The sequence below is a fragment of the Rana temporaria genome, chromosome 4, assembly GCF_905171775.1.
Source record: "Rana temporaria chromosome 4, aRanTem1.1, whole genome shotgun sequence".
NCBI classification, from domain to species: Eukaryota; Metazoa; Chordata; class Amphibia; order Anura; family Ranidae; genus Rana; species Rana temporaria.
In genome coordinates, this window is record NC_053492.1 from 277,432,581 (window position 1) to 277,445,122 (window position 12,542).

Below are 12,542 nucleotides of genomic sequence, written 5' to 3' on the forward strand. Positions count from 1 at the left end.
TTGGGTGGCTGTGGCCCCGGGACTGGACAGGGACGACTGGGACGATGTCTGGGGGGCGGCATTTCAGGCCCTGGTCTCCACTAGGGACAGGCTTATACACTACAAGTTCTTGCATAGGATATACCTGACTCCGGCCAGACTGGCTAGAATGTTCGGAGGTCAGGGCTCTGCCTGCTGGCGGTGCTCCATGCCCTCTGCCGGTTTTATGCATGTCTTCTGGGATTGCCCCCAGGTCAGGGCATACTGGCGGGCGGTGGTAGATTGCATTAGGTCGGTCACCTCTATCTCGATCCCCATGACTGTGGAGGTGTGTTTGCTGCAACTAGTTGAACCCCTGGCCACGACCAGGGCTATAAGGACTCTTCTCATTCTGCTGCTTTTTTATGCCAAAAAAAGAATCATCCTTTCGTGGAAAAGCTCCTCAGCCCCAACTGTGACAGCCTGGAAGGTGTTAGTCAACAAAGCCATCCCATTCTATAAGGCAACTTACTTGAATAGAGGGGCTTTGACCAAGTTTGATAAGGTATGGGGGGGCTGGATGGCCTCTGTGGATACAGTGTCAGATTAAGCTGGATGGGTAGGAGGCATGCGGGGTCTGACGGCTGAGGGGGTCAGGGAAATTGTGGGTAGGGGCGCAGGATATGTCTCATGACGACTGTGCACTTTGAAGAGGGTACTTGTTACTATGCTACTATGGAGGGGTTCGGTCCTCCATGATGGAGTGCGAGCATCCGTCTCTTAGCTCGGTACTGGGGTCAAGGGTCGGCAAGAAGGCGTTATTTATACTGTGTAAGGGGGAACGGTCAAGCTTGGACTTCACTGCATTATAATCCATCTCATTACATTTGACCGGTGTTGAATATGTCTAATGCAAGCATTTGTCCCCCCCCCCTTTTTTTTTTTTTTTTTCCCCTTCCCTCTTCTCCCCCCCACTCCCCCCCCTCCCCCTTTTCTCTTGGTTGGGTTTTGGTTTGTACACCGGTCTCTGTGTCATGACCGGTAACTGTTGGTCGCGTTTGTGGCCTGTTATTGTGTATGTGTCTTGAAAAATTCAATAAAAATAATTTTACAAAAAAAAAAATATATATTTTTCAGGGTAATTTTATCATCCCACTTCAAAACTTCATTTCAAGCTTCTAATTTTTTTCAGTGGTTAAGTGACTCCTAGATATTTTCAAACCTGTTACCTCTTTCTTTTAGCCGATTGGCATACTTCTCCAGACCTTCCTTTTGCTTCTCGATCAGGGTGTACTCCCTACCTTACCTCCGTGTTTCCTGCGCTGTTATGGTGCTTATATGGTGTTATATGGGGGATTCCTCCCGGACTGACATTTTCTGCTTGTAGCGAGGGTGGAGGAGTTCATTCATGCAGCCCATCCAGCTCCGTCTACCCACTGTGTAGCACGTCTCCTACCTTGAGCCGTCCGTCCCCGCTCCTCACCGGCCGTTCTCATGGGTCCCCGGGGTGATGTAACCTCCGTCTGCGGCTCATGCCGCGGTAGTGTCAGCGTGGGTCCTCCGGTATGCGGTGTGCTTGTCGGCGTGTAGAGCGGTGCCGTCGTCTCCTCCCTTCAGTCAGCGCGATCCGTCCCTCCTGTCAGGCAATCCCATCGTTCTTCACTCCCCCCACCTACGAGCGCGCCACGTCCTCACATGCACGTGCACGCCATCCCCCCAGAACCCCTAATCTAACACGTTCCATTTTGCTTTTAAAGGGGTTGTAAAGGTACATTTTGTTTTCCTAAATAGCTTCCTTTACCTTAGTAAACCTGGTGGGTGTGCTATGCGAGGTAAGCCTGCGCTTAGTACGCCCACCCCTCTCCCACAAAAACCACCACACTTACACGCACTCGAAATTGGGTTAACATGCACGCACTTTGACCACGCGGTCTCTAAAAAGTGAGGCGAAGGAGTAACGGGGCTGGTTGAGTGGGCTAGATCCTCTCACTCCCTTATAGGGAGTCCCTCTGCCCCGTTGGGCTTCAAAGCGGAGCAGGTAGGGCGGGCGGACCCCCTCACACACCCACCATTGCCACCCGGGGCATGGAGAAAGGTGGCAGATTGCCTCTGGGGGAGGCCTGCCTACTCCCAACTCCTGCAGTCCGGCTCCTCTCTCGAGTACACGCAGAAAATACACTTTAAAAAATAAAAATAAAAAAATAAATAAAAATGCCATAAAACGATCCCCTATTTTGTAAACGCTATAAATCTTGCGCAAACCAATCGTTAAACGCTTATTGTGATTTTTTTACCAAAAATATGTACAAGAATATGTATTGGCCTAAACTGAGAAACAACATTTTTTTTATATCTTTTTTGGGGGCATTTATTATAGCAAAAAGTAAAAAATATAGTTTTTTTTTTCAAAATTGTCGCTCTATTTTTGTTTATAGCGCAAAAAATAAAAACAGCAGAGGTGATCAAATACCACCAAAATAAAGCTATATTTGTGGGGAAAAAAGGACGCCAATTTTGTTTGGGAGCCACAGCGCACGACCGCGCAACTGTCAGTTTAAGCGACACAGTGCCGAATCGCAAACACTGGCCAGGTCCTTTACCTGCGTAATGATCCGGGTCTTAATTGGTTAAGCAAACCACCATGAAGACAGGGTAGAGAAAGAAATATTGTAAGCGAAGACCTAATTACTTACAATAACAGTGTTAAAGGTTATTAGAAGGCATTGACTAAATAATGTTTTAAAAGAGAAGTGCGGGTTACAAAAAAAAAAAAAAAAACATTCATGCTCACCTAGATGGCTGCCACAGCTATCCAATGCTGCAGATATCCCCCACCAGCTCCACACCGTAAACAGAGCGATCAAAGATCACTGATCACTCACTTCTTAGATCCGCTCTGAGCAGAGAAAGGTGACTGTCACGCTCTGTGCTCTGCCCCTACACCGATGTCACCGCTCTGAGCTCTGCTCACTGGAGCACCGTGCTGACTTTTTGTCAGGATCCCTGCAGAGCCTAAACCAGCCAAGAAGACGGGTTTAGCACGCTAATGGCTGAATCTAGTACTTAACCACTTCCGGACCGCCGCATGTACATTTACGTTGGCAGAATGGCATGGACAGGCACATCAACGTACCTGTATGTGCCTGCCTAGACGTGGGTCGGGGGTCCGATCGGGACCCCCCCCGTACATGCGGCGTTTCCCTTGGCTTCAGGAGCGATGCGGGACGAGGGCGCGGCTATTCGTTTCTAGCTGCCCCCTCGCGATCGCTCCCTGGAGCTGAAGAACGGGGAGAGCCGTATGTAAACACGGCTTCCCCGTGCTTCACTGTGGCGGCTGCATCGATCGAGTGATCCCTTTTATAGGGAGACTTGATCGATGATGTCAGACCTACAGCCACACCCCCCTACAGTTGTAAACACACACTAGGTGAACCCTAACTCCTACAGCGCCCCCTGTGGTTAACTCCCAAACTGCAACTGTCATTTTCACAATAAACAATGCAATTTAAATGCATTTTTTGCTGTGAAAATGACAATGGTCCCAAAAACGTGTCAAAATTGTCCGAAGTGTCCGCCATAATGTCGCAGTCACAAAAAAAATCGCTGATCGCCGCCATTAGTAGTAAAAAAAAAAAAAAAAATAATGAAACTATCCCCTATTTTGTAAACGCTATAAATTTTGCGCAAACCAATCGATAAATGCTTATTGCGATATTTTTTTACCAAAAATAGGTAGAAGAATACGTATCGGCCTAAACTGAGAGAAAAAAAATGTTATATATGTTTTTGGGGGATATTTATTATAGCAAAAAGTAAAAAATATTGCATTTTTTTCAAAATTGTCGCTCTATTTTTGTTTATAGCGCAAAAAATAAAAACCGCAGAGGTGATCAAATACCACCAAAAGAAAGCTCTATTTGTGGGGAAAAAAGGACGCCAATTTTGTTTGGGAGCCACGTCGCACGACCGCGCAATTGTCTGTTAAAGCGACGCAGTGCCGAATTGTAAAAACCCCTTGGGTCATTTAGCAGCATATTGGTCCGGTCCTTAAGTGGTTAAGTGGTGCACTTAGTTCTGCAATCCTGTGACCCATAGGAGAAGTACGGCCAAAGAGCTTTGGCCATACTTCTCCTTTAAGATGCAGTTTTAGGATTATGATACAATAATTGTATTTAGGTATGACTGGTTACTCTGGGATCCTCCCTTAGCATGCAAATGTACGGCTAGAATTAATAAACAATATTGTGTTTTGGAAGGCTTTTTTTGCAAGGTCAAAACTCATTTGTTAGAGAATTTTCTTTGATACTTTGATACAATGCACCCGCACATTTTAATTAAATTCTGACCAGGACAAAGATGCTTTTTTTTTTACATTTTAAGGCTAATTATATCTTAAAGACAAACTAAATCTGAATAAATACATTTTAATCACACACAATGTCTAATATGCACATATTTTGGAATTTTGGTGGGCTATTGATTTCAAATGAAAGGCATGTGAACTCATTATTGTGCAAACCAGATAACATCAAATTGAGACCTACATTGAATTATTGATTCTTACCTTGTTTAGGGTCATCGGGCACAGAAATCTCTGGTATGTAGAAGTTTGGCATGGGATAAGATGAAAACATTGGCCAAGGATACGGATCATTTCCCTAGACAAAAAGAAAAAATCACATGCATGAAACATATTCAGCAGATTAATAGCTTTCCCACACTTCTCCTGTACAAACTGAATATATTAATTCCAGCAGTATGTGTCTCCAATAACTGTCAAAATGACTGCTATCAAATTAAAACTACATTAAGTTACAAAGTTAAATGCTGTACTTTGCCATGATTAAAAAAACAATGAAGGCATTAAATTCTATGGGTGTGACAGATTTATCACTTATAACAAGTATCTTCTAAAAGTGGTGTTTATCAATGTCTCCCCCTCCTTCTTTTTTCCATTAAAATGAAGGTAACAGCTTTCTAAAGACACTATATTTCCAATTTTTCACATCAATCTTGCTTTCTCTTTTTTGAGTCGAGAGCAATTTCCATCTAATCAACTGGAGACTGACAGCATGCATAGGAGTGTGGCACTTAACAAAAGAATCTGTCTAATGAACAGTTCAGCTGCAGAATGCAGAATGAGCTCAGTGGACATGCTGTGGAAGAGATATAGAAGATGTTTAGATTTATTAGGTAAAGTGCCATAGCTGCCATATGGTAGGTCTGCGTCTTTATCTATATTTATATAATATGGAAAAATTTCATTTCCAATTCCCTGTCGACAAAATGGGAGATGGATATTTTTGTGGACCTAGAGGATATATGGGACCAAATAATGAAGAATGTTCAGCTGGTCTCGATATTCCCTACGCATAGCTACATAGTAGGTGAGATTAAAAAAAGACCATCAAGTCCAACCTATGTGTGTGATTATATGTCAGTATTACATTGTACACTGCTAAAAAAAAATGAAAGGAACACTTTGGAAACATATCAGATCTCAACGGGAAAAATCTCATGCTGGATATCTATACTGATATGGACTGGGTAAGGTCTTAGGAATGAAAAAAGATGGCACATCATTTGATGGAAATGAAAATTATCCACCTACAGTAAGTGTTTGTGATATTGTGTTTTTAGCACGACAGCATCGCGCTGATTCTCGGCGACATGGTGCCGAGATCTCGCCGACATCTCACACTCACTGGAATAGTGACAGCACATCCCAGCAAGCGCGTCATAGAAGCGACGGGAGATCCGACTTGGATTCCCGCCAATTCTACACGTGTGCGGCGTTTGTTATGAATCCTGAGGGGGAAGTCCCCGCCGGATTTTAAATAAAAATCCGGCATGGGTTCCCCCCTCAGGAGCATACCGGGCCCTTAGGTCTGTTATGGGTTGTAAGGAGAGCCCCCCTACGCTGAAAAAAAACGGCATAGGAGGTCCCCCTACAATCCATACCAGACCCGTATCCAAAGCACGCTACCCGGCCGGCCAGGAAGGGAGTGGGGACGAGCGAGCGCCCCCCCCCCCCTCCTGAGCCGTACCAGGCTGCATGCCCTCAACATGGGGGGGTTGGGTGCTCTGGGGCAGGGGGGCGCACTGCGGCCCCCCACCCCAGAGCACCCTGTCCCCATGTTTATGAGGACAGGGCCCCTTCCCGACAACCCTGGCCGTTGGTTGTCGGGGTATGCGGGCGGGAGGCTTATCGGAATCTGGGAGCCCCCTTTAATAAGGGGGCCCCCAGATACCGGCCCCCCACCCTAAGTGAATGAGTATGGGGTACACCCATGTGATACCTACCCACGTGGGTAGGTATCACATGGGTAGGTAAAGAGCATGATGGGATTGTGAGGTCTATATAAATCCGATGCAAGCCACGCACTTGTCATTGCAGCGAGGAAAGGCGACGTGCCAACATCGGGAGAAGAAGAGAAGTGAAGAACATGACGTCACAGCACGGAAGAACTCACAGCACGGAAGGAGAAGAAGACGTACAGCACGGAAGAAGGCACAGGACAGCGAGAGGAAGAACCGGGGTGCGCCGAGTCAACAGCGGAGAGCGGCGAACATAGAAGGATACCCCCGGAGAGTTGAGAAGACCCCCCGGATAGCGGAGAAGACCCGTCAGGATAGCGGAAGAAGAAGCCCCCCCGCCGGAGGAAACCCGCCGGGGGGTGGGGGCTTTTTTAAAAGCGACCCCCCCCCCCCGGCGGTGGAAGAGAACCAGACGGCGGCCCCCACCCACCCGAAGACGTCAAAGAAGAAGCTCCCCCTGGTAAACAGAGCTAATAAAGAAGACAGGGGGAGGCTCCGGAGCAGAAAAATAAATTATTTTAAAAACCCTTGTGTGGTGTGTTTATTAACTTTGACATTTTTCCTACAGGTGAATGGTTAGGGGTATGATGTACCCCATATCCATTCACTTAGGGTGGGGGGGCCGGTATCTGGGGGCCCCCTTATTAAAGGGGGCTCCCAGATTCCGATAAGCCTCCCGCCCGCATACCCCGACAACCAATGGCCAGGGTTGTCGGGAAGGGGCCCTGTCCTCATCAACATGGGGACAGGGTGCTCTGAGGTGGGGGGGGCCGCAGTGCGCCCCCCTGCCCCAGAGCACCCAACCCCCCATGTTGAGGGCATGCAGCCTGGTACGGCCCAGGAGGGGGGGGGGCGCTCGCTCGTCCCCACTCCCTTCCTGGCCAGCCGGGTAGCGTGCTTTGGATACGGGCCTGGTATGGATTGTAGGGGGACCCCCTACGCCGTTTTTTTCGGCGTAGGGGGGCTCTCCTTACAACCCATAACAGACCTAAGGGCCCGGTATGCTCCTGAGGGGGGAACCCATGCCGGATTTTTATTTAAAATCCGGCGGGGACTTCCCCTCAGGATTCATAACAAACGCTGCACACGTGTAGAATTGGCGGGAATCCAAGTCGGATCTCCCGTCGCTTCTATGACGGCTCTGTCTCCATCGCGGCAAGCCAGCTCGGCGCTGGCTCCCGCGATGGGGCTCGTAGGTGCTCAATCTCGCCGAGAAAGGGAGCGAGATTGACACAATATCGCGTTCACCTACTGTACAGAGGGCTGAATTCAAAGACACCCCGAAAATCAAAGTGAAAAAAATTATGCAGCAAGCTAGTTCATTTTGCTGAAATTTCATTGCAACAATTTAAAATAGTCCTTAGTGTATGGCCCCCAAGTGCTTGTATGCATGCTTGACAACATCAAGGCATGCTTCTAATGAGATGACGGATGGTGTCCTGGGGTATTTCCTCCCAGATCTGGACCAGAGCATCACTGAGCTCCTGAACAGACTGAGGTGCAACCTGGCGGCACCGGATGGACCAAAAAATAATGTCCCAGAGGTGTTCTTTTGGATTTAGGTCAGGTGAGCGTGGGGGCCATTCAATGGTATCAATTTCTTCATCCTCCAGGAACTGGCTGCATGCTCTCGCCACATGAGGCCAGGCATTGTCGTGCACCAGGAGGAACCCAGGACCCACTGCACCAGCATAGGGTCTGACAATGGATCCAAGGATTTCATCCCATTACCTAATGTCAGTCAGGGTGCCATTGTGTAGCCTGTAGAGGTCTGTGCGTCCCTTCATGGATATGCCTCCCCAGACCATCACTGACCCACCACCAAACCGGTCATGCTGAACGATGTTACAGGCAGCATGAAGTTCTCTGTGGCTTCTCCAGACCCTTTCACGTCTGTCACATATGCGCAGGGTGAATCTGCTTTCATCTGTGAAAAGCATGGGGCACCAGTGGCGGACCTGCCAATTCTGGTGTTCAATGGAAAATGCCAATCGAGCTCCACAGTGTCCGGCAGTGAGCACAGAGCACACTAGAGGACGCCTGGCCCTCAGGCCACCCCCATGAAGTTTGTTTCCGATTGTTAGGTCAGAGACATTCACACCAGTGGCCTGCAGGAGGTTACATAGTTAGTCAGGTTGAAAAAAGACACAAGTCCATCCAGTTCAACTACAAAAAAAAAAAAAACATTTTGTAGGGCACTGGCAGTGCTCATCCTGTTCTTCCTTGCACAAAGGACCAGATACCGGTCCTTCTGATGGGTCAAGGACCTTCTGTGGCTCTGTCCAGCTCTCCTAGAGTAACTGCCTGTCTCCTGGAATCTCCTCCATGCTCTTGAGACTGTGCTGGGAGACACGGCAAACCTTCTGGCAATGACACGTATTGATGTGCCATCCTGGAGGAGTTGGTATGCCTATACAACCTTTATAGGGTCCAAGTATCCCATGATTAAGTCAAATTTTACGACGAAACATGTCGGGAGCTTGGTTATCATCTGATCAGTGACCAATTGCTAACGTGAGAAGACAGGCCAGTCGTATGTTTGCTCGCCAGTGACCAGCGTCCGGTTTCTCTTCACGCCAGCTTCAGTTTATTTCCAATACAGTGTGGAGATCGAGTGGTGTGAGTTGCCTAGTTCATTTTTGGGTCCGCCGAGACCATTGCATTTCAGCCGCACAATACTGAGGAATCTTTGATGTGTATCTATCACGCTTTTTTAATTTTGGCACTGTGTGAGTGCACTCTTTGAAGATTTTGTTTGTGGTTTGTGATTAAAATTGCTTTTATGGTATCACACTATGTTACACTCTTTTCATTTTTGAGGATTTATCTGTCCACCTGTCTGGGAATGGAAGCTCGCCTGCTGATTTAAACTAACTATAACAAAGCTTCTGTGCCAAAACACGAGAGTGCTAGGCATATTGTTCTGGTGAGTGGCCATTTCTATTGGTGGAGGATTCACTATTGTTTCACATCGGGTGTGGTGGAAGATTATTTTGAATATAATTTGAAGATTTTACACCTTGAAAGAAGCAAAGAAGCGTTTTTTCCTTTTTGCTCCTCCATGAACTTTATGTTTTCCTATGAACACTTTTATCACAGGTTTTTGATTCATTTGAATTTATATTGAAGATTATTATTACCTATCACCTTATCACAGTGTGATTCACACACACTTGAGCGCTGTTTGTATATAATTTTTTGGTTTATTTGTTTAAAACACGTTATATATTTTTTTCACAGGGTCCAAGTATCGCCTCGTGCTACCAGTAGTGACACTGACCCTAATCAAAAAAAGATGAGTAGGGAAAAAAATGTCAGAAACCTCCACCCGAAAAAACATTCCTGTTTTGGAGGTTGTCTCATTGTTGCCTATCTAGTGCACCTGTTGTTAGTTTCGATTAACAGCAAAGCAGCTGAAATTGATTAACAACCCCCTCTGTATACACCACCTCTACTGTAGTTCCCATTAGGCCGTGATGTAGCAAGAATGAATGCGCACCGCAAACCAGGAAGTCAGTGAGAATAACGATTCAGGAGTGCCGGAGGTGAATAAAAGCTTGATTTCAACAGGTATCAAACTAGTTATAATGCAAAACATTACTTTTTACTTTATCAGCTACTGTCAGACTTTAATTTAAGAGGAAAATATTTTTGTCTTTACAACCCCTTTAAACTCCCTTCCGTAGAAACGTTTTATCCCTAGAATGACCCAACTATTTATTTTGTACAGGGCGTATCCTACACCAGAGCTGCTGCATAGAGTAGGCAGGAGGCAAAATTCTGAATGTCCAAGATGTGCAAAATGCCCTAGTTCTTTCATAAATTTGTTTTGGAGATGCCCAAAGCTGTCCCGATACTGGCAAGATGTGATAAACATAATAAATTCAATATATGACAAAGATCCAAAGTGAAGCACTACCTCACAGATGAAAACCCCAAACTAAAAATGCCTCAGTAAGATAATGCAGAGATAATAATGACCTCTATTAGAGTCTGTATAATTTAAACAAATGACATGCTTAAAAAAACATGCAATTGTGGATATTCAATACTAGTGGTGAACTTGTATGTGCACCGAGTGTGCCCTCCAACAGACACATTATGCGCTCACCTCCCAGCATGACTCTCATAAATGCACTAGCCCTGGTGCACACAGGTAATTTGTTCTGTACAATGGTGATTGGGCCCCTAGGATCAATTAAACATCTGCAAGTCCTCGGCCCAGCTTCCCTTGTGGGTAGCTGTATTCTTTCTATTAGTACATAATGACGTCACAAGCTCCTACTGACGCATTTCATCACGTGACTTTATCAAGCAGTGTTCCACGTGGGCAGTGACAGAAATGTGGGGGGCGGAGCTTGTAACATCATCACACTTGCAAAGTGCATAGTCTATTTGCTGTTAGATTGCCCAACACTTAACTTCAGTTTGTTCAATTAATCTTTGACAAAAATACCTGAAAGGTGATCGATTTCTTTGCAGAGCTGCACCGGATTTTGCACTCTCCAGTTTTAGCAAATCAACCCCAATGTACAGGTGCATCTCAAACAATTTAAATATCATCAAAACGTTAATTTATTTCAGTAAATTGAAACCCATTTATTTTATATAGATGCATTACACACAGAGTGATGTATTTCAAGCGTTTTTTTATTTTTTTTTATTTTGATGATTTTGGATTACAGCTAGTGAAAACCCAAAATTTGATTATTACATAAGACCAATAAAAAAAAGAATTTTTAATACAGAAATGTTGGCTACTATGTACGGTATAGTATGCACTATACCATGAATTACTGCATTAATGCAGGGTGGCATGGAGGCGATCAGCCTGTGGCACTGCTAAGGTGTTCTGAAAGCCCAGGCTGCTTTGATAGTGACCTTCAGCTTGTTGACATTGTTGGGTCTGGTGTCTCTAATCTTCCTCTTGACAATAGAGGCATATTGCTAGATTCAGGTAGGCAGGCGTATCGTTGCGGCGGCGTAGTGTATCGTGTTTACACTACGCCGCCGTAACTTAGCGAGAAGTACATGATTCACAAAGTACTTGCCTGCTAAGTTACGGTGGCGTAGCGTAAATCGGGCGGGCGTAATGGCGCCTAATTCAAATTCGGCTGAGGGGGCGTGTTTTATGCTAATGGAGGGTGACCGTCCGTGTACATATCCCAGTGTGCATTGCGGCAAAGTACGCCGCACAGTCCTATTGGTTTCGACGTGGACGTAAATTACGTAAATCCCTATTCACGGACGACTTACGCAAACAACGTAAAATTTTCAAATTTCGACGCGGGAACGACGGCCATACTTAGCATTACTATTCCAGCTATTTGATGGAATAACTTTAGGCCTGAAAGTGCGTTACGTAAACGGCGTATCTTTACTGCGTCGGGCAAGCGTACGTTCGTGAATCGGCGTATCTACTCATTTACATATTCTAGGCCGACCGCAATGGAAGCGCCACCTAGCGGTCAGCCTAAAAATTACACATTAGGATATGACGGTGTAAGACACTTACGCCGCTCGTATCTGAGCCTAATTTAAGCGTATCTGGTTTCCAGAATACGCTTAAATTTGCGTCGGCGTAGATTCCGAGTTAGGTCGGCGTATCTACTGATACACCGGCCTAACTCTCTGTGAATCACCCCCAAAGTATTGGCATAGTGCATACTATATTGTACATAGACATGCTTTTCAGTAGCCAACATTTCTGTATTAACAATCCTTTTTATTGGTCTTATGTAATATTTTCTGAGATACTGAATTTGGGGATTTTACTAGCTATAAGCTATGATCATCAAAATTAAAAGACAGAAATGCTTAAAAACATATCACTCTGTGTGTAATGCATCTATATAAAATATATGAATTTCACTTTTTGAATTGAATTACTGAAATAAATGAACTTTTTGATGATATTCAAATTTTTTTGAGATGCACCTGTATATCGCACGCTGCTAAGTTTTGATTGCCATCCAACAAATTATTCAGAAAGCACATGTGGGCTGCACATCTTGGGTATGTATTACTGATTGGTAAAACTCCATCATGCCAGTATTCATTTATCATACTTGGAATATGACACCGGCCTGGTAAAATTTGATAACGTTGGTAAAACATATTGCATTTTAATCCTGTGATAACAGTACTACTATGGATTTAGCAACATGACAGTAATTTGCCTACGATAACAAAGGAGAAAATGTCAGGAAGGGGCTCCATGAGACATAGAGCAGACCCCGACTACCACTTGTAATAAGATTTAAGAG

General features: G+C 45.4%; 1 protein-coding gene across 3 annotated transcripts in view; it reads right to left on the reverse strand.

The window, feature by feature from the left end:
- Positions 1–12,542, reverse strand: part of TBC1D32 (TBC1 domain family member 32) — a 552,992-nt gene that overhangs the window by 157,325 nt on the left and 383,125 nt on the right. For all 3 annotated transcript variants that reach the window (XM_040350328.1, XM_040350326.1, XM_040350327.1), the window contains exon 26: positions 4,523–4,616. In XM_040350328.1, coding sequence (XP_040206262.1) covers positions 4,523–4,616 — 94 coding nt within the window. The remainder of the gene's footprint in view (positions 1–4,522; positions 4,617–12,542) is intronic.